Below are 21,853 nucleotides of genomic sequence, written 5' to 3' on the forward strand. Positions count from 1 at the left end.
TGCCTTAAGCATAAGCTCGGCCGGGCTGGACTGATTTCAGGCCTTAATATTTTATATTGAATAATATATAATAAGTGAGATGGCAAAAGCAACCACCAGTTAGAAACCACCAAGTGGCAGCATGCTAGGGGCAAAGTTGTCAATTGATGAGCTACGAGTTGACCTGGTTCTAATGAGCTGATCTTACACTAACTCATAACATGCACAAGCAACACGTAGCTGAGCTGATCAACACATCAATGCTACTGCACTCCATGTAGGCCCACTGCCTATCACGTGCACACAACGTGTCAATTGAGGGCACGACAAGTGGACTAAGCTCTGACTACTTGTGAGAGACGTGTCAATTCTTGGATGAAGCCCCTCTTCTATAAATAGGTGAGTTTCCCATTCATTTGGACACAACTGTATATGGTAGTATGCTACTATGAATAAGGCACATCAAACACTTCGGCACATAGAGCTCACTAGCTCTCCTCACGAGCCCTCTAGCTCTCTACACGAGCTCTCACCTCATCTGACTAAGCTCTCCAGCTCACCTTACTTTCTATTGGTGTTATTGACTTAATTGTCGGAGTCCACATCCCTAGGATCACCCGAGGCCTTTGACGTCTCTTATGGTTGTAGGTCTCTTAGCAAACAAGGTACCGGGACGAGGTGCTGAGCCAAGGTAACACCCTTCTCCAGCAACTTTTCATGTTTGCCCTTGTGGTCAATTTTGATCCTCATCAATAAGCGTATAAATTTATTTTATACATTTATGTAAAATAGAATATTACATATAATGTATATTAAAAGTGTCATAATATTAATGTATAATATAATATAATATAATATAATATAATATAATATAATATAATATATATATATATAATACATTTATTTAAATATATGAATTGGGTCGGGCCTGGACCAGATCTAAAGTATTAGGCCTAGACATGGCCCTAAAATTTGTGCGCCTGATGTGATGTGGGGCAGGGGGCAGGGCATAGGTTGGGCTGAACACAAAACTTAGGCCCAATTTCTAGGTTGAATCGGGCCAGACCGAGCTAAAATGATCACCCCTAGAGTTGATCAGTCAATCATAATTCCTGTTGTTAATCTGTAATATATGAGTGTTGTAAGTTGTAACCAATGTTTTCTACCCGTTGTTGATTCAAACGGTCGAATCATTTGAAACATTACTTGGTCACGATTTGAAGACTGATTTGCATAGTTGATTTGTCACAGTCTGACCCATTTGCGTAAAAACCGTTTGATCTCTGGACTGAGTTTTAAAACATTGATTATAAGTTATAACAACGAGAGATATCTAATTAGATGGAATGTTTACCGTGGTGGACCTTCTCATGCAACCAACTTGAAGAGTGAGGTCAGGTTAGGGTTAGAGTCATAAAATATATGAGCCCGAAATGCACCCCTACTCGGGGCGGTTTGATAACAGTTAAAGATGCTGAACTGAAAAGTTTATTGCTTTATCCTTGTATAAGTTTTCAAGGAGGTTTTAGGTTTCTTAATAGTTGAATTTAAAATTGAATAGACCACTATACCCTTAAAAATTTTATTATTCAATTATTTGGTCTAACATAAAGTCGAACTACAAAACAAGAAATCTTTCAACTTAGCAACTTCAGCTATAATATATCAAACGGCCCCCGGCCCCTAATTGTGGCTACTTACTTGGGCCTGCATTCACTAGCAATCAGAACATGGCCCACTTAATCCCACACAAAACAATGGCATCCCTCGTGCCAAAAGGATGGAAGCAAGCATCAGAATTCCGTTAATATCTTTACTTATTTTTACAAAATAAAAATCAGGTCAAACACAATTCCCTAGGCAAAAAAATGTTAATAAGAACAAATCTATTATACAGAAAAGACATGGTATATGAAGAGCTTTCTAATTTGTGATGAACAACTGCATTTTAGGCATCCTTTTCAAATTTCATTCAGACCTCACGGTCACTTGCAGCTGTGTATTATGAATATCTCTCCATCAATAAAAATATATAAATACAGACATATTTTAGATTCATTGCTGCAAAAGGTTGTGAGCAGTGTAAAAACCGTTTTATGAGGACTGAATTGGGTAATTGGAATTAATGTAAAACCTTGTATTTTGTATTATTTTATATACATTTAAATTATAGATTTGTATTTATATCTTTTACAAACCGAGCCTAAGGCTCCATTTAGAAGGAATAAAAACATAACTATATAAAGTGTAAAATCTTATATTTTGTATATATTTATATTTGCACTCTTTCCAAAACTCGGTTTGAAAGAATACAAATACAAATATATAGAATATAAAACCTTGCATTTATATTATTTTATATATATTTGTATTTGCATTCCTTCTAAACTGTCTCAGTTTTAATTTAGAAAGAGTATAAATACAAATATGTACAATAAAAATAGGTACAAAATAATAAAAGGATAAGATTTTGCACTCTGCATATTTGTATTCGCACTCCTTCCAAACTTAACCTCACAAGAACTTTGCCAATCAAAGTATAGAGAGAGAGAGAGAGCCGACCTTTAAAAACCAGAAAAAGAATTAAAAAGGCTGACCTTTAAAAAGAGGTAGAAAATGAAGGTGTTTGAAATGTCGGCAATTGCTTTTCTAAAGTTTTTTATTATTATTAGAGATTTAGAGAGAGTAAAGGTAAAGGGGCCAGCATGTCTTCATCATCCAACTCTTGTCCAATTATATGGCCGGGGTAGGTATATTAACTTAATCAGTGTAAGCTTGTCTTCTATTGTTGGTCCCACACCGAATAAAGGAGGTTGTATGAGTTTGGCAGTCGGCATTATAATTTTTGGGTTTTTGTTGATGCTTCCACCTCAAAAATTTTTATGGGTTTGTACAGTTAGAAACATTGATAGTTGAAAGAATTTATCACAATTTAAGGGAGGATATTATAGCATAGGTAGGGTTTGAAACAATAGAAAACCAATAAAATTTTCTGAGGGGAACAAATCATTAATTTTCATAAAACTTGTTGCCATGGATTCATAGTCATGGATCCCGATTTATTATAGCATGTTTCACATATCAAGTTATTAGACCTTGTTTGTGGGTCGGACTTTGTTTCTTTATTAACAGAAAATCACTAGGTTTGAACCCAAGCCCGGTTTGACCATTGGGCCTAGATCTTGAGTCTGAGCCTGACCCTATATAAAGCTCAAAGCCTGATTTTGAAAGGTATTTTATAATATAATAATTATATATCATTAATAATATATTATATATTATTCTATATATTTAATATATAGAATATTTTTTTAATATTAATTTTATTAATATATATTATATATTATTTATTATTAACATATATATTATATTTCTATTATATCATATATATATATATATATATATATATATATAATATTATTGGGTTGGGTTTACTTGGGAGAACTGAGCCTGAGCCCAAGCCCACAGGCTTAAAAATTTACCCAAACCTGATTTAGGATGGGTCAAGCCAGCAGGCCAGCACGTCGGGCTACCCAACCCATGAATGCAACAGGAATTTACTGACAAGAGGGTTTTTTTTTTCTCTTGATGGAAACTGAAATGCGCTACACAAGCCGGGGGGTAGCATGTCCCCACGAGTCTGCAAAACAAATGAGAGACGAATTAGAGGGAAGATTAGAGGGGTCAAGAGAGAGGGAGTCCCCCGAGTTCTCTAGCACTAAATGAGATAAAAGATCTGTCGCTTGATTTGCCTCCCGAAAAGACATGGTGGTAAGTAATCCACAGGTTGAAAACATCCACGAGCTCCTTATAGCTAGAAATTATGCTTCTTAAATGCCACGAGGGGGGGGGGGGGGGGGGGGGGGGGGAGGGGGGGAAGTGGACTGCTGAAGACAAGAAATGACCGGCTTCAAGTCGCCTTCGATGATGATGGTAGTGTCTTTGAAGTTAAGAGCAAGATTATGTGCTTCCCAAGCAGCCCAGGCCTTAGCAACGTTGATGGTGGTGCAGTCCAATTTATAACCTTTAATGTCAAGAACATTTCCGGAGAAATCTCTGTCAATGCTTGCAATAGAACAACTTCCATCGACACAGGAGGCGTCGAAATTAATTGTAATGGATCTGATCTTGGGGCTCTTTCAAATAACTTGCTTCCATGATTTGATAGGTTTATCAACTTGCTTAAAATGATTACTACTCCAGAAGTCATTTAAATGATCAAGAGCCCTCTTAATGACCAAATAGAGAGGAATTGAAATATTAGAGAAAGTTTTTTTATTTATGCATTTCCACAAAACCCAAAGCATAAAGGCACTTTTTCCCAAGATTAAATTCTCATCTCTTAATGACCAAAGAGGGAGGAGTTAATTATGCATATCAAACATTTTGACTCTAAAAACCTTGCATTCTAATTAATCAGCTGCTTGATTAGCTTTTCTAGACAAGTGAGTAATAAAATTTTATACTTAATAGTTATTAATAGTTATTTGTAGGATTTACACTTTGGACTTTGATTTTTTTTTTTTTTTTTTGGGTTCGATTTGGAATTGACTTTTGCTCCTTTTAGAAAGGAGCATTTCACCCTACATGATGGAAGCATGAAGCCACGTCATCCAAAAGTTCAAAAATTTTCAAAAACAAAGAGGCATAGTATTACCATCCAACATGAATAGGATTAGAATAATTGTTAAATGATATGGTGTGTGATAATTTTGCTAAGACTAAGGGTAAGAGAACAACCAAATCAAGTAAAAATTGGATTGAATCTAGATTCAAATTTGACTCATTTATAGTTGAATTCAAATCTAATCTAATCTAATCTATTCAGATTGTAATAATTCATATAAGATTCGTATCAAATTCAGATTGTAATAATTTCTTTTTTTTCATGGGGCTACTCAACCGAGGGCAATCCATCTAGGAGTGCAAATGAATCAGATTATGATTCGATTCGAGCCGAGATTCGATTTTATTTAGTCAAATTTGGATCATTCCTATTCGGATCTTTGGATCGGATAATAGGATCTTATTAGAAATTCAAGAAGATTCAATTCGATATATATTATATATTTATAAATATAAATATACATAATATATATGTTATTTATTTGTTTATAAATATATTTTTATAAATTTGTTATATTATTTATTTTTTATAAAAAACATGTATATATATATGATAAAAATAATTAAAAATACTTGTATTTTTTGTTTTTACTTTATTTAAATTAGTATATTTTAATTCTCTTTTAATAATTTATTAATTTTCATAAAAAAATAAGTTAGATTGGGTCGGACCTGATCCAACATGAACAATGTCGGATCGGATTCGAATATATCTTGATTTGAATCCTATCCGATTCGTTTGCATCCCTAAATCCATCCCTCAACCCTGGTGGCAGTGGGATTGATCCCAAATCTATGCTACAACAAGTCAGAGATCATATCAACTAAGACACCATTAGTTGGCAATTATAATAGGATATTAAAAAATATAAATAAATTAAATTAAAAAATAAATAAATTATTACATATTATTGTTAAATGAACCACAAATGGCTTTAGTAAAACCACAACATTCAAAATAACTTTACTAATTATATATATATATATATATATATATATATATATATATATATATTGAATTTGGATACTGTTTGCAACTCTTCATTTGAGCTTTTAACTTGTATAGGTAGCATTCAGACTTTACTTGTTATTAAACCAACAAGCCTAATCCACGACAATAGATTTGAGTACATCTACGTGTACAATTTTGGGTTGGATTGGAAATTTATTAAATTTTCAATGGGCCCAAATCTTAACCCGAGCCCAATATAATTAAAATTCTTCAAGCCAGGCAACCCGATTTACAGCCATTTCATAAACCCTCACTTGACCCAACCTAACTCTCCACTCCATGAGTCCAATCCTGATCTAACCCAACCCAACTTTAGGGCTGAGATCGTATAAACTCAACTCAACCCAAGTAATTCGATTTTCATAATTTGATTGGGTTGGATTGGATTAGCCCGTTATTAATCAACCCATCTAAACGTATGCATATGTGTCAACAATTTTAAGTTTGTGCATGTAATAATGTTATAAACTTAATCCATTAATTTTTTTTTTTATTTTACTTCAAATTAATTATTTGTTTAATTAAATCCATATCTCACTACATAGAGGTAGATAAGAACCCCAAACCAATTTCAACCCAAAAATAATTATTTATTTTTCACTTCAAAATGATTATTTATTTAATCCACTCATCTTAAATTTGAGAAATAAGAAGATTTTAACAAAAAAGAAGTGAAGCAATTGGACCAACCTGAACCCAATATGAAGTCATCGGCTTGGACCAACCCGACTTGCACCCCTACCATGGTCTGTGACTAAAAGCTAAAGAATACAGCCAAAACCTGGTCCAGTGATGGATCAATCAATCGAACTAGCCGGGCTGAGTCAATGATGGGGGCCTGTTTAAACCCAAATTGGATTTGGGTTTTAGATCATGGGTGGGCTGGGTCAATGAATCGGTGATCCATCCACCCGGAGAAAAAACTGATTCAGCCAGCCCCCATATCAGTTTTAAAATCAGTGCTTACGTGACAATGATAAAAACCCACATGGCAAATCTGCCTGACATGACATGTGGCACATCAAACAAACTGTACTGGTTGAACTTGAAGCACACAGCCACATCGGCCCACTGGCCCAGGATCAGGTGGCGTGAATGGCCCCATAGGCCATAGCCCATTGGATATATGAACTAAATATTTTTAGTTTAAAATATAAATTGAAAACGCTAGAGGAAGGGCTTGAACCTTGGACCTTGTGGTTAACAGCCACACGCTCTAACCATCTGAGCTACTCCAGCTGCATTAATATAAAATTCTTAGATACTTTGATGTTGTGAATTTCAGTCACAATGCAGAAATTGAGCTGTTTTGGTCTTCGGTTTCAAATATCGGAAACTGTCTATTGGAATTTGGAAGAGGTAGGTTGATTTTGAGAAAAAAAAAATTAAGTCATGTATATATAACCTTAAATCTTAATGGTGTCCATTTTGTATATATCTTACCTACCTACTGCTGATGTTATTCTATAGGAATTGGAATTCCGAATCCACTTCCAAAAACAAAAATAGATCCAAACAAGAATTGATTTCTATATTGCTAAAATTAGTGAAAATGCATTAATTATATCGGGTCCCATTCTATTCAGAAAATGAGTTAGGGATTTCCTCTTAAAAAATTGGCCCTTACAAACCTCGGAGCCGCTCATCTGAACATCTTCATACTTTATGCTTTTATTTTTGGAGAAACGTTTCAATGCTGGGCTGCAAGGGCTGTGAGGTGGGTCTTAGCTGAATATAACATTTATCTATGTTAAGTGTGAGTGTATATTTGTATCGAGCTAATCAACACCATGACTGGAAAATCCAAGAAACACTAAGACAGTTTGGAATGAGTATAAATGCAAATATGTACAGCGTAAATACATACAAAATATAAGATTTTGCATTCTACATATTTGCATTTGTACTTCTTCCAAATTCAGCCTAAGAAAATTTAGTTCTCACATCATCATAAACGGATCATTAATGAGTTAGCAGATTAAATGGATTATATTACAACTCAACTCAACCCCAATCCACCCAAACCTGTCCAATTGCCACCTCATTATCATCATCTAAGCTTTGTTAATGGGGTCGAAGATATACGAAAGGAAATTCAGTCCATGATCTCATATTAGCAGAGACAACCGCACAACCCCTGATTGTGGCTAGCTCAGGATTGTACTAATGGTGAATGCATTGGTTTTGTGCCATCGTTTTTTACTTTCATTATTTTCCAGCTAGTGAGTGATGTATTGGTCCAGGGGCCCTGTCTGTTTATATTGTTGTTTAATATAATGATATTATTCTTTAGTCAAAAGAATGAAAAATCTACATGCCCCTTCTCATAGATCCAAATGGTATCTGTTTAATGATGTGAATTTGAATTCAAATCCAATGTAAGGTCATTCAATTCAAACCCCATCTATTTGTAGTTAAGGCTCTGTTAATTTGCAATAAAGTCTAAACTGAATACAAATTTTGCATCTGGTTCACTTTGCACCTGTTTGTTTATGATTATGATTGATGGTGTTCGATCCCACTCCGGCTCTCTACGGGAAGAAAGTTCAAATGCAAGGATGATGAGGTCAGCAAACCGATCTCAGAGTACTTAGGGGTTTGGATCCGGATTGGGCACTTTGATGCTTAAGTTAACCAAGCTGGTGAGTATGAGAACAGAGAATTTGAGAGGAAGAGAGAGAGAGAGAGAGAGAGAGAGCAAGAGAAAAAGAAAGAGAGAGAGCTAGTAATGTCCAAGTTCGTGCATACCATGTGAAGGCATGAAGGTCCCTTTATATAGGCAACAGGGCTCATCACTGCCAGGTAGGTGACATGCCATTGTGTGCTTCAGAACTGATAGGTAAGGTGGGTGGATGAGGTTGAACATGTCACGTAGGTCGGTACCCGGAGGGGCAGCTAGTTATACAAGTCATTAGTTGCCTAGGTCGGGGAGACAAGTCAGTCACCTGATTTATCGGCTTATGCCATGCTCCGGACTATCGTCAGATGGTCTATAAGTCTCCCATTGGTAGAGCTCTAATCATAGAGGCTGGCTTAGTCGGGCAAGGTCTAGCTACATGTGATGCCAAGGTGTCATAAAATGATTCAAACTTGACACATGGGTGCGACATTACTGGAGGGCCAAATAACCCCTTATTTAATACAAATTTTGTATTTGTTTAAATCTTATCTTTATTTATTGATTGTGCAAATTTTGCAATTGAAAAACTGATGCAAAATTTTGCACCACCTTCCTGCTTGCCTTAAGTAAGAAACAAAATGAATAATCTTCCTCCTTTCCTTTCTTTATTTTTTTTGATCAGTTCCTCTCCTTTCTTTTTCATATAATATAAAGTGGGAACTAGTATCATTTTACTTGTCACAAACAAGGAAACAAAGAAGACAAGGTCAAATTTAAAGCAAAAGTAAAACAGAATTTACACTTCGTCCATTTGCATTCTCATGCATTTAATTACACCGGTGCAAATAAAATTTTCACCACAATTAATGAGAGCCTAAACAAAAATATGGATCCACTCCAACATGATTTGATGCATCTTATCATGGTTTTCAAAACTGGATTAGACTAGATGGTCGAACCAAAAAAACCAAGAACTGGTCAGGTTACCGGTTCCATTTTTTGCCAAAACCAGATTTTGGCTAAAAAACGTTGATTTGGTCAGCAAACCATTGACTCGAACAGTTGAATTGTTTGAACCGTTTTAACCATTTTTTATTATAATTTTTTTTGTCAGAACAGGCCGACTGTTTGGTTCGAACGGTTGGACCGTTCAACCCAAGAACCGGACTCCTGACCGATTCATTCTCCAGGTCGATTTTAAAAACCTTGTGTCTTATCTTGTAGGATTAAAACATATATGGTTACATCTAAATGAAATTTAATATGTAAATATTGGTATTTAAAGTTGGTTTGAATGTTGAATGATTTTTAAAGAATCGTTAATTCATGAAACCTCTCTAGCTTTTATTTGTTATTGATGAGGGGTAATTTCGTCCTCCCAATTATTGACACGTAGCCTTCGGATGATACCTCGGCATTGAGTAAGCAAACCAGCTCGGCAAGTTAGCTTGGAGCACCTCGCCTAAGTCGACCTCCACCTTGGCAAGGCCAAACTAGTAAACCTCGTAAGATTACGACGACCTGTCCTAGGAGCCAGTCAAGCTGTAGGAATTCAAGACGACCTACGAGGAAGGACCCACTAATCATTCCCAACAGTACACTACCAAGAGTACCGATATCTCGACTGTTAGAACGGCCTACCGTATCACACACCTCAAAATTATTCGGGTAAATTGTAACCTCCGCGGAGATCTCGCAACCAACACATTAACGCGCCTAACAAAGCGGAAACAAGAGGGCTCTAACCACGGGTGCCTATAAAAGGCACTCACCTCTACCTGGAAAGGTACACATAATCACACTCTCAAGCTCTTTCAATCTCTCAAAAAATTCTCAAACACTCTCTGACTTAAGCATCAGAGTGCCCTCCCTGGGTAAAAACACCCAGGCACTCTAATTCTCTTCTTCTTGCAGTACATATCAACTCGACCACTCTTCAACTCGGCCTAGCACAGCTCGACCCTGACCAAGAAACATCCAAATTGAAGTCTAAGTCATCAGACATGAGGGAGCTACCAGATTGCACCACATCAGTTATTTTTCTCATGTTATATATAATATCAAAGTCATTTATAATTAATAAAATATAACATTTTGATTAATTTAATGATATAAACTATCTGAATCTCATTTGGTTCCCATCTAAATCCAATTGAGATAAGATTCTATTTGAATTCAGATATTAATTAATGTATTATATTTGAATTGGGTAGACCCTACTAGAAACAAAGAAACTGATCCATTTTCTGATTTGTCGACACAACCCAAAAGACAAACAGGGTTTTCCTAAGAGGATGATTGGCTCCCATTGGAAGCCGATGTGGTGGACTATTATAAAGTTAACCATAGGCTCAGTTTGGAAGGAGTACAAATACAAATTTGTAGAGTATAAAACCTTACATTTTATATTATTTTGTATATATTTGTATTGTAGATATTTGTATTTATACTCCTTCCAAACTGAGCTGTAAGAATTAATGTTTGAAAACATTTTGCATCTTTTGAGAAAGAAGTTGTTAAATAACCTGCAATTAATTGAGCTAAGGTCTCGTGTAGATGAAGCTTTCTTTCTTCCATTCACAAGTGGAAGAGACAGGTTGATGAATAGGGTTGGGTTGACTGTTCACTGTTGTATCTCATCTCTTCACGAGAATCAATACATATACATGGAGTCATGGCCAACTTTATATCTCTATCTATACATTCCAATGGGTGGACCAACTCTAGCTTATGTCCATACTTCATTTCTGGTATATGTTCTAAACAGTTCATTTCCAAACAAGTATGAATTTACAGGATTCTTAAGCAAGGAGAGAGAGAGAGAAATGAAACGTTGGTTAATTTTTTCTATTGCCAGCTCTATTCCCACTTTTTTTTCTTTCAGCCCATGATCAGAGAGGAACAATATTGGACTGTAGGCCCATTTCCTGGTACAGAAAACAAGAATGGGGATGAGACAAATATGGGAGAAGGAGAGGAATAAAGACAAGATGGGGCTGGCAATGGGATTTAACTCTTTTAGTTGTAGGTGATAAATCAAAATTAAATCAAATTAAGTAATAAGACAAATAAAGGAGAATTTCTCAGCAAGAAACAATATCGAGTTCACATGACGGTACACATAAATACTGACGCACTTTACATATATACATTATATCAGTCGCTTGCTTGAGAGTCTGAGACTACCTAGTTCTAGCTAATAGCTATGTTATTAATTAATAAATTGGAAAAATTAATTAATTAATGGTAATCATGTTATAAATGGACAAGCGGATCAATGGTTTTGGAGAATAAAAAGGTCCAATTGGGTTTAATTAACCCATCTTTTCAGGATGAATGTACTGCAAGAAAAGAAATAACTTCACCTTTTTTTTTGTAGTTGGGAAAGGATTGAGGGGTGGTTTACCAAATAGACCCAAAAGAACAGGACCCATCATCCCCAAAGGCTTCCTGATCATTAGATAAAAGGATTATATGTTTATCTGTGCATAAGGGTAGGAAGAGATGCTCTCCTCTCTCCTACCAACGCCACATACCCAAATTAATTATGATCACAGTCAGAGATAATCCACCGAGTAGGTCAAACTTCATTTTAAAATTATTCAATTATAGCCATCCAACATGGTCATTTGTTCAGAATGGTTTCCCATTTCTCTACCAATTTCCTTTTTTTTATCACCCAAAACTGTGAACAAGAATGGTTTTTTTTTTATTTATTTATTTTTTTCTATTATTGAAGACAGCTGCATGAATGTATACAATTGTATCAAATTTCTTAGATTCCTTTCTGGGTTTCCGATGAACGGTGTAGATCCCAAGCTATAGATATGCTTGATTTGTAAATTGGTAAAGCATGGAGAATAGAGCCTAATATTCCTTAACAATATCATATTATCATAAAGCCATGTCCTTATCCATATACTTAGGCAAATAGACTTGGTTTTCTTTTGTTTCAACTTTCTTTCAGAAAACACAAGCATATATATGAATATAAAACCATAGAATGACTTGTACAATATGTATTTCGTGTGTAAACTATGAAGAAGAGGAATAATGTTTAGGAGTAGAGGATTAAAAAGTCAGTGACAAAGGGAGCAAGAGGACACTAAGGTTTGGTTGCTCAACCCAATAAGAATCAAAGCGTGTTAGTTCTGATAAATAAGAAAACAAGAAACCGTGAAGGAGAATAGAGAATATAAGTTGGAGATTTTGTTTTATACGTTGGGATGACACATGTGAGTGGGGACCCTATTGACTTTGTAAGCTTTTAAAATCACTGATTTAATAATAAACTAGAGTGAAATAGGAATTCAACAGCTCTCTTTCTGCTACCATATCATCCCCCTGAACTAAGTCACTAAAAAGAGTAGACCCACAATTATTTCGCCTTGTTTGATCTTTCAAGTTTCAACCACACGCATTCAAAGCTTCAAAACCTCTCTTCCTCTCTGTTCTTTTCCAGGTTTTTGTTGCATTCCCATCACGATCACGAGGAGAGCTGTAAACAACAACCCCCCCCCCCCCCCTCTCTCTCTCTGGTTTCGAGAAGCTGACATTAGTGGCATTTGCTGCATCACACTGACAGTCCCTCGCCAACTCTCCAACACCTATCTCTTGTTCTAATAACCCATTTAAAGCCTCTGCAGGCACCGATCAAGTTTCAAGAACAGAAGCTTCATGCACTCGCCCACGACCACGAGGTTGACTGCCCAAATCCAAATTACGCGTTTTACGCCAAACGAGGCAGAGTTCTTCAGCTACACGAGGCAAAGTCTGTCGTCACCCGCCGGAGAAATTCAATACATTCATGAACCATCGCTAGCAGAAATCAGTGATGAGCTGATCATATGCTGATATCGAGAGAGTGAGAGTCACTAATATGGAAGCAGCGGGCTTAACTGTTTTTAAGAAGCCGTGCTTCATCTCTCAAGCTTTTCTCTCAGCCTCCTCATTCGAACAGAGACGTTAGATAGAGGCTTCAGTTTCGGCGGAAATGGCGACGAGAAACTCCGTTTTATCTCATATTTTTCTGGTTCTGTTGTTGGGTTTATCATCTGTGTTCGTTTCGTGCAAGGACGACGATGTCGACTCATCAGACTTGTCGACGACTCTAAGAGTTCTTCTGGAGGTGAAGAAATCCTTCGTTGAAGACCCATTAAACGTTTTGGACGATTGGTCTGAAGACAACCCCGAGTTCTGCACTTGGAGAGGAGTTTCCTGCGGATCGGACACCGTTGATGGCTCGTATGACGTGACGGGTCTCAACTTATCCGACTCGTCACTTGCCGGGTCGATATCACCTTCACTCGGTCTCCTGCACAACCTGCTCCACCTTGATCTGTCCTCTAACCGTCTCACGGGCCCCATCCCACCTCAGCTATCTAACCTCTCTTCACTTATGTCTCTGTTTCTCTTCTCTAACCAACTCTCTGGGACGATTCCCACCCAACTCGGCTCGCTCACCGGTCTACAATTCCTACGAATCGGCAACAACGATCTTACCGGTTCTATCCCAAGTTCCTTTGGAAACCTTTCCAACTTGGTATTCCTTGGCTTAGGCACCTGTAATCTCAACGGCCGGATTCCTCCAGAACTCGGTCAACTTGGCCATGTTCAGACACTTAATATCCAAGAAAATTATCTAGAAGGTCCTCTTCCACCGGAGCTGGGCAACTGCACGAGCCTTGTTACATTCACCGTGGCTCTCAACAATCTCACTGGACCGATTCCACCTGAATTGGGTCGTCTTAGCAATCTCCAAACTCTAAACCTTGCCAATAATACTTTGTCAGGAGAGATTCCGAGCCAGCTAGGTGAGTTGAGTCAACTCCTTTATATCAATTTCATGGGGAATCAGCTTGAGGGCCAAATTCCAAAGTCTCTGGCACAGTTGAGTGGTCTTAAGAATCTCGACTTGTCCTATAACAGGTTGACGGGAGAAATCCCAGAAGAACTGGGTAAATTGGACAAGCTGCTGGACATGGTGTTGTCAAACAACAAGCTCTCTGGTACTCTGTCAAGCAATCTCTTCTCAAACACCACCAGTTTGGACCAAATAATTTTATCTGATAACGCGTTGGTTGGGAAAATCCCAGCAAGTTTACGGGAATGCCGGTCACTGACACAGTTGGATTTAGCTGACAATCGGTTCGAAGGACCGATACCCATTGAATTGTTCGACCTCCTTGATCTAACTGATCTCTATCTCCACAACAACAGCCTGGTTGGGACGATTCCTCCATCAATTGGAAACCTCAGCAATCTTCGAACATTAGCTCTGTACCACAACAACTTACATGGAGGTCTGCCACAGGAGATTGGGAAGCTGGGGCAGCTTGGAACTCTCTATCTCTATGAAAATCGGCTGTCGGGGGAGATTCCTATAGAGATCACCAACTGTTCGAGATTGCAGATGCTCGATCTTTACGGAAATCAGTTCTCCGGAAGCATTCCCATTACTATCGGAAGGCTAAAGGAGTTGAATCTGATTCATCTCAGACAAAATGATCTATCCGGTGAAATTCCCGCCAGCTTAGGTAACTGCAAGCAACTTGATACCCTGGATTTGGCAGATAATCGTCTCTCTGGTAGCATCCCTGCAACTTTCGGGTTCCTTGAATCACTGAAACTGTTCATGCTTTACAACAATTCCCTCCAAGGTAATCTTCCTGAGGAACTAGCAAATATCGCCAACCTGACTAGAGTGAACCTCTCTAACAACAGATTGAATGGCACAATCGTTCCCTTGTGTAGCTCGAATTCTCTTCTTTCTTTTGATCTCACTAACAACTCATTTGACTCTGAAATTCCTCCCCAGTTGGGGAATTCACGTTCCCTTGATAGATTAAGACTGGGGAACAACAGATTTTCAGGAAACATCCCTTGGACATTAGGAAACATCACTGAGCTCTCACTCCTAGACCTCTCTGGCAATTCACTCACCGGGCCCATACCCATGGAACTCTCATTTTGCAAGAAACTCTCCCATATTGATCTAAACAACAACCTTCTTTCTGGGTCAATCCCAACGTGGCTAGGAAGCTTGCCTCTGTTGGGTGAGCTCAAGCTTTCTTCCAATTTACTTGTTGGCCCTCTTCCTGATCAACTGTTCAACTGTACCAATCTCCTGGTTCTTTCCCTTGACGTCAATTCCTTGAATGGGACTATACCTCCTGAAATTGGAAATCTTGAGTCCCTCAATGTCCTTACTCTCGACCACAACAGGTTTTCTGGACCAATCCCCTCAGACATCAGCAAGTTGAGCAAGCTTTATGAGCTCCGGCTCTCAAGGAACAGCTTTGATGGACAAATTCCGATAGAGCTTGGACAGCTCCAGAATCTACAGATTGTTTTGGACCTCAGCCACAACAATCTTACTGGTGAAATCCCACCTTCCATTGGCACATTATCAAAACTTGAAATCCTTAACCTGTCTCACAATAACCTTGTTGGTGAAGTCCCTCCCCAAGTTGGGGAGATGAGCAGCCTGGGCATGCTTGATCTGTCTTACAATAATCTTCAAGGCCAATTGGACGAGCAATTCTCACATTGGCCAGCTGAGGCCTTTGCAGGGAACCTTGGCCTGTGTGGGGATCCTCTCAGTCCCTGCAGCAACTTGCTACAGTCACACCGTAGCCACTCTGGGCTTAATGCATCGTCAGTGGTGGCAATAATAGCTGTTTCAACTTTTGTCGCCATTGTTGTGATGGTACTTGGAGTTTCACTCTTGATCAAACATAAGCACCAATCCTTCAGAAGAGACCGGGAAGTGAACTGTGTACACTCCTCGAGCTCTTCCATGCAGCGGAGACTACTATTCCGACATGGTGCCATGAGGCGAGAATTCAAATGGAGTAACATCATGAAAGCCACCGGCAACCTAAGCGATGAGTACATGATTGGAACAGGTGGGTCTGGGACGATTTACAAGGCAGAGTTACCAAGTGGAGAGACAGTTGCAGTAAAGAAGATACTGAGCAAGGATGATGTCCTTTTGGATAGGAGCTTCACAAGGGAGATTCGGACACTGGGGAGGATAAGGCATAGACATCTGGTCAAGTTGTTAGGATGCTGTAGTAACAAAGCCGCAGGGTCGAATCTGTTGATATACGAGTACATGGAGAATGGAAGTTTATGGGATTGGTTGCATAATCCTTTTGCGAATAGCAAGAAGAAGAAAAACCTTGATTGGGAGATGCGGCTCAGGATTGCAGTTGGGTTGGTACATGGAGTGGAATATCTTCACCATGACTGTGTACCAGTGATTATTCACAGGGACATCAAATCAAGCAATGTACTTCTGGATGCAGACATGGAAGCACACCTTGGGGATTTCGGCCTGGCAAAGCTGCTCATTGAGAACCATGACTCGGAGTGCACTGAGTCAAGTTCTTTGTTTGCAGGGTCTTACGGTTACATTGCACCAGGTACGAATATCAGTGGGAAAAATAGTTCTGTTTAATGTTAGTTACATATATCAAACAGTTGTGTGATAATGATTTGATTTCCTCTGTTTCAGAGTATGCATACTCGATGAAGGCGACGGAGAAGAGTGATGTGTACAGCATGGGTATCGTGTTGATGGAGCTGGTGAGTGGGTGCACGCCCACTGGTGGAACTTTTGGAGCAGATATGGACATGGTGAGGTGGGTGGAGTCACGCATTGAAATGCCAGGAGCTGAACGAGAGGAGTTAATAGACCCTTCACTGAAACCACTCTTACCAGATGAAGAATGTGCCGTATTCCAAGTGCTTGATATTGCTTTGCAGTGCACGAGAACTGCCCCAGCAGAAAGACCATCATCCCGGCAAGTGTCAGATCTCCTCCTTCACATATCCAACTCCTCAGAAAAGAAGACGACTAGGACTCCGCAGAAGCAATAGATGAAAACTCCCAGTTTAGAACAGGTTACAGAATCGATTTTCGGCCAGTTTTTTCTTCACTTTCAGTCTCTGGTTTTTGCTCTCACTCAACCTTTGTTTGATGATCCCTCTTTATGCTGTAAATCAGCAATGCTTCTTCCACAGCTCTCAATTCTGAGAATTTGACATGGCTCCATTCATATTCCATTTAGTTAACGTTATAGTGAGTGATGCATATAGATAACAAAAGAAATTCGAGGATATTTACCTAATGGGAGTTTCTGCGTGCTAATTAATGCATACCTAAGCTGTGGTAAAAAGATGTAGATCTTCCGAAGGAATCTGGGTTCATATGTATAATTAAAAAAATCTCTGAGATGAGATTCGAAAGATCAATGTTGGGTGGCTTAATCCACCTTGTGATATTGTATTTTTATAATGATGAATGCAGATTACAGTGGACTGTTAAAGATAAGAATAAGATATTCAATTAGTTATGGATAACTAATCCATGATTGTGAATAAAAAAAGGAACCATCACGTCACGTTTTAATCAGACCCTCAACTCTCAGTTTCTGTTAATAAATGGTCAAAACATGGAATGATCCTGTATTAAGTTCCGGCACTTGTGTATCCTCATTTCTTTTTAAATTTTTCTGTGATAATATCATTTTATTTGAGATTCAATATTTATGATCCTGTAATAATTTCTAGGGTAAAATACAAAAACCTCTCCTATAATTTCATTTTAGCAAAAACCTTTCTTAAATTTTTAAATAATTTAACAAAAACCTCCCTTCTGTCAATGATCATGACGAAAACATTAAATTGATTAATCACTTTTCCCAAATACCTATTTTACCATTTTACAAATTTATTTATATATATTTTTATCAAAACACGGCATGTTATCCCCTTTTCCTCTCCACTCAACCTCTTTCTTCTTCAACTTCAAAACCCTAATTCAGATAAGCTCTTAGTATTTGTGATTAGAACATAAAAGAAATTCCGTTTGTAGTCCTCCACTTTCAACTACCAAGGTTCATGTCTGAAGACTCTGAACTCGACTTCCAGATTTCTATTACCTTTGATCCCTTCGTAGAAGCAAATACTAAGGATTTGGGTGTTGGGGCAAAGGAGTATGTGCATGTGCATAGAGGACCAGTATTTCAATGAGAGATTCTCTTCATTCGGCGGTTTTTTCTCTTTGTGTTTCTAAATGTTCTTGCTTGAAGATAGGGTCATTGTCTGTTGCCTTCACCTATGAGTACTCAATGAACCCGAAAGAAGAAACCCTTGTTTCTCATTTTTTTTGTTTTAATTTTTCTTTTTTTTTTTCCAGATTTATTGCTCTCTTGAGTATTAACAACTCAAATTTTCTTTGCCTACTAATGGGTGGGTTTCATGAAAAGAAAATTCATATTTCTTCATCGTATATTTCATTATTGATTGGTATCATTCTTTTCAAGTATCTCTCTGTTTTAACTGATGATTTGGATATTATAATGAACTCTTGGGAGGAGGGAGGCTGGTTCTAATATGATTTTCTTTCCTCTGCAGCTCTGCTGATTTGGTTGTTTCTAGAAATCTATTTTTGCTAATAGATCTTACCAAAAATAGTTTTTTCCCCACTTGCAATTGTAAGAAAAAACCAATCTCTTTTCATCATGAATTGTTTCAAGGTAAGGGCGCCCTCATGGTAATCATGTTTGAAGATGCCTCATTGAACTTGAAGAGGGATTCCTCAAGAAGGTTTTAGTTTTGGTGGGTATTGATGGTGCGCAATCTGGCTGGTCCTATCTGTCAAAGACCTTGCCTCTGAACGGAGCTACAGGGAGCATGAAATAGAGAAGATGAGGAAGCTCCGGGGGGAACCCGGTATGAATGCTCCGAAGCTCAAATTAGAATTCTTAGGCAAGATAAAACCAGATGGTGCAAAGTTCACGTACCTTGTTCTTGGGGGGCAGGGAGCCTTTTATAACCACCTCGTGCACTCACTCCTAAGCTTCTATCAGGTCGGGTATGATTACTTCTGGGCTCCTGCTAGTTCGGGTGTCATCCCCTCTGCTGGACAGAATCGCCACTGCTCCCTTTTGTCGAAGCCGTCTCTACGACTGGCGATGACGGTGGCAAGTGGTGGTGGCAGGTGACTGTTGAAGTGCGGCTGTCAAGGGTCAGATCCCAAGTCAGTCAGGTGCGTCGCCCTTGGATACGGACCTCCTCGGTGTCAGGTATGGTACGTTTGTTCAATTCGGCGTCCTGGAGGTGAAGTGCTGGAGTGGCGAGCGAGGTGAAGTCTTGAATTCGGATAGGGGAGTGTCCCGAACTGCCATGAGGCGGGCTAGTTCGGGTCATTGCCTTGTGTGGCTCGGGGCCTAAGGGAGAGTTCGGGCTCCTCGTAGGGAGATTCGGGCTCCTAGTAGGGAGTTCGGGCTCCTCGTAGGGAGTTCGGGCTCTTAGTAGGGAGATCGGGCTCCTCGTAGGGAGTTCAAGCTCCTAGTAGGGAGTTCGGGCTCCTCGTAGGGAATTCGGGCTCCTTGTTCGGATTGCTGGTGGGGAGTTCGGGCTCCTTGTGGGGAGTTCGGATTGCTGGTTTCCTCCCTTTGGTGCTTGTGCCCTAGGCGCGCTGTTGTGCCGAGCTGTTCGCCTTTGCCACGTGTTGAGTGATTACGAGGTCGGGCCAAATCTTCCTTCATCAATTGCCCCCCACTCCTCGTGCTAAGGGTCTTATCTTGGTGGGGGGAGTTTGCAAGGTGGCAGGTGGATTTGTCCTGTACTTCGGATCTCGGTTGACTGATAGCGCGAGGTGCGTTGTCAGGGTTAATTTCTTTGAGCGCCCAAAAGACGGAAAACGCGCCGACTTGCCTACAAATGCTGCCAGACGTGACAGCGCGCGCTTTATTTCAAAATCAAAAAAGCACGCCGTTAGGAGACGTGACAGTAGGCGTCCTTTCAAATTTTGAAAATGTGTCGCTGCCACCTTTAATGTGAGGAGACGTGCGCTGGCATTCTGTCAGTTTCAGAAAGACGTGCGCGGGCGCTCTATCAGTTTCAAAAAGACGTGCGCCAATCACGTCTCGGTCTCAGGGGACGTGCGAGCGCAACTGCGGGCCGTTGGATTGGCTTTGATCTGTGCTGTTGCTTCTCGGTCATTGTGGGTATAAATAGTGGGGGACCCCAGTCGCTTTGTCACTTCTGTGCTTTGCCTCTTGAGCTCGCGTCCAAGTTTCAGCTCGCGTCTAGGCTTTCAGTTCGCGTTCAAGGCTTTCGCTCGTTCAAGTTCCCGTAGTCTTGTTCAAGCTTTTTTCCGGGTGAGTACCTTCCTGGAATCCACCTTCTCTCCTCGATGTCTAGCTCGGATAGCTCAGACGGTTCTTCAAGTGGGTCAGATGCAGGTTCTACGAACTGAGTCGCATCCCCTGATAGTCCTAGCGAGCCGGAGGTAGAGCTCGAGGAAGAGTTCGAACCCGTAGGTCGAGTCGCCTCGGGTAGTTTGGCATCCACCTCTCGTCGGGGTCGGACGTTAGACAAGTTTGGCCCCTCGACCATGACGCCTAAGGGGCTTCAATCCCTTATTACCTATTACAATTTGCCTGGGGAGTACGATTATTTCATACCTTCGGGTAGCTTTCCTTGGGAGCACGGTCCTGTTGAGATCGTGATATTCCAGGAGCAGCTTGCTGCGGGGCTGCGATTGCCTTTCCATCCCCTCCTTGTCGAGGTATTGAATCACTTCGGCGTTACGGTCGGCCAGCTTCACCCGAACTCCATTCGTAATTTGGTGGGGACAATCTCCCTATTTAGCGAACAAGGCTTTCCTTTAGACTTGGAGATCTTCTCTTCCATCTTAATGCTTAAGAAGCAAGCGGGTCTCCTCCCCGGGCATAGGCGGGTGTATTACCTGTCTCCTCGCCCGGGTGGGGGGTGGCCGCCCCTGACTCCGGTGTTACGCTTGACAAAGAGACGGTGAAGGGCCTTTGGCAATGGGCGTGGCTTGGGCTAAAGTGCCAACAGTATCTGACGGAGGCCAAGCTCATTGCGGCCGGCCTGAGTTCGGGTAGGTTCCTTACTTGGAGGTTCTGTTTTGCTCTATCTGGCTTTTTTCTGATGCCGAACTCTTTTTTGCAGGTGTGATGGACTCAGGAAGGACTCGTGGTGGGCACTTGTTTCAAGGCATGAAGAGGAGGAAGCGAGTCGCCAAGCGAACTCGCACCGAGCTACCCTGGGATGCGGAGCCCGAGGTACCGGACTACCCGTCAGGGGATCCGCCTAGGGAGCCCGAGATGGCTCCTCCAATGCAAGAAGCGGCAAGGGGCCCGTATGCTGAGACTACTTACACGGGGGCTCCCACCTACTCTGGTGCTCCTGCTTACTCTGGGTCTGCTCATACGCGAGCTGGGCCCTCGGGCTCGGGGGCCCCAGAGGAATTCAGGAGTGTGTTGTCGCCGACCTATGCTCTTTAGAAGAGTAAGGAGGCCATTTTCCCCGAGGAGGTCACGGCGTGGACTGATCTCCCTCTGCACCAGGTGGCCTGCCGTGCTGTTACTCATGCCATGGTGGTAAGTCAGACTTTTTATCGAGCTCTTTTGCTTTTATCCTTCTTGCTGTCGTTCTTTTGATTACTCGTTCTTTTTGGTAGGTGAACTCTTCTATCCATGCCTTGGCGGCCCAGGTGGAAAGGAGCTCGAGGCAGGCGCGAGCTGCTGAAGAGGCTCTTCGTGCTGCCAAGACGACTTCCCGAGCTGTTGAGGCGG

General features: G+C 40.2%; 1 protein-coding gene and 1 non-coding gene across 2 annotated transcripts; one reads left to right on the top strand and one right to left on the bottom strand.

The window, feature by feature from the left end:
• Positions 1-6,782: 6,782 nt before the first annotated feature.
• Positions 6,783-6,856, bottom strand: TRNAN-GUU (transfer RNA asparagine (anticodon GUU)). The gene has a single exon. It is a non-coding gene; the product is annotated as a tRNA-Asn (tRNA).
• A 5,752-nt stretch (positions 6,857-12,608) lies between these two features.
• Positions 12,609-17,522, top strand: GSO1 (Leucine-rich repeat transmembrane protein kinase). The gene is made up of 2 exons (XM_010262505.3): positions 12,609-16,663; positions 16,756-17,522. Exons 1-2 carry the CDS (start codon positions 13,231-13,233, stop codon positions 17,118-17,120), a joined length of 3,798 nt encoding a protein of 1,265 aa, XP_010260807.1. The 5' UTR covers positions 12,609-13,230; the 3' UTR covers positions 17,121-17,522.
• Positions 17,523-21,853: the final 4,331 nt, after the last annotated feature.

Source organism: Nelumbo nucifera, chromosome 7 (genome assembly GCF_055504915.1).
Source record: "Nelumbo nucifera cultivar China Antique chromosome 7, China Antique-T2T, whole genome shotgun sequence".
Taxonomy (NCBI): domain Eukaryota; kingdom Viridiplantae; phylum Streptophyta; class Magnoliopsida; order Proteales; family Nelumbonaceae; genus Nelumbo; species Nelumbo nucifera.

Bases quoted from the DNA above. Each gene is read 5' to 3' on its own strand.
- GSO1 (XM_010262505.3), top strand. From the start codon at position 13,231: ATGGCGACGAGAAACTCCGTTTTATCTCATATTTTTCTGGTTCTGTTG. The intron at 16,664-16,755 runs GTACGAATATCA...CCTCTGTTTCAG, and splicing joins TTACGGTTACATTGCACCAG to AGTATGCATACTCGATGAAG.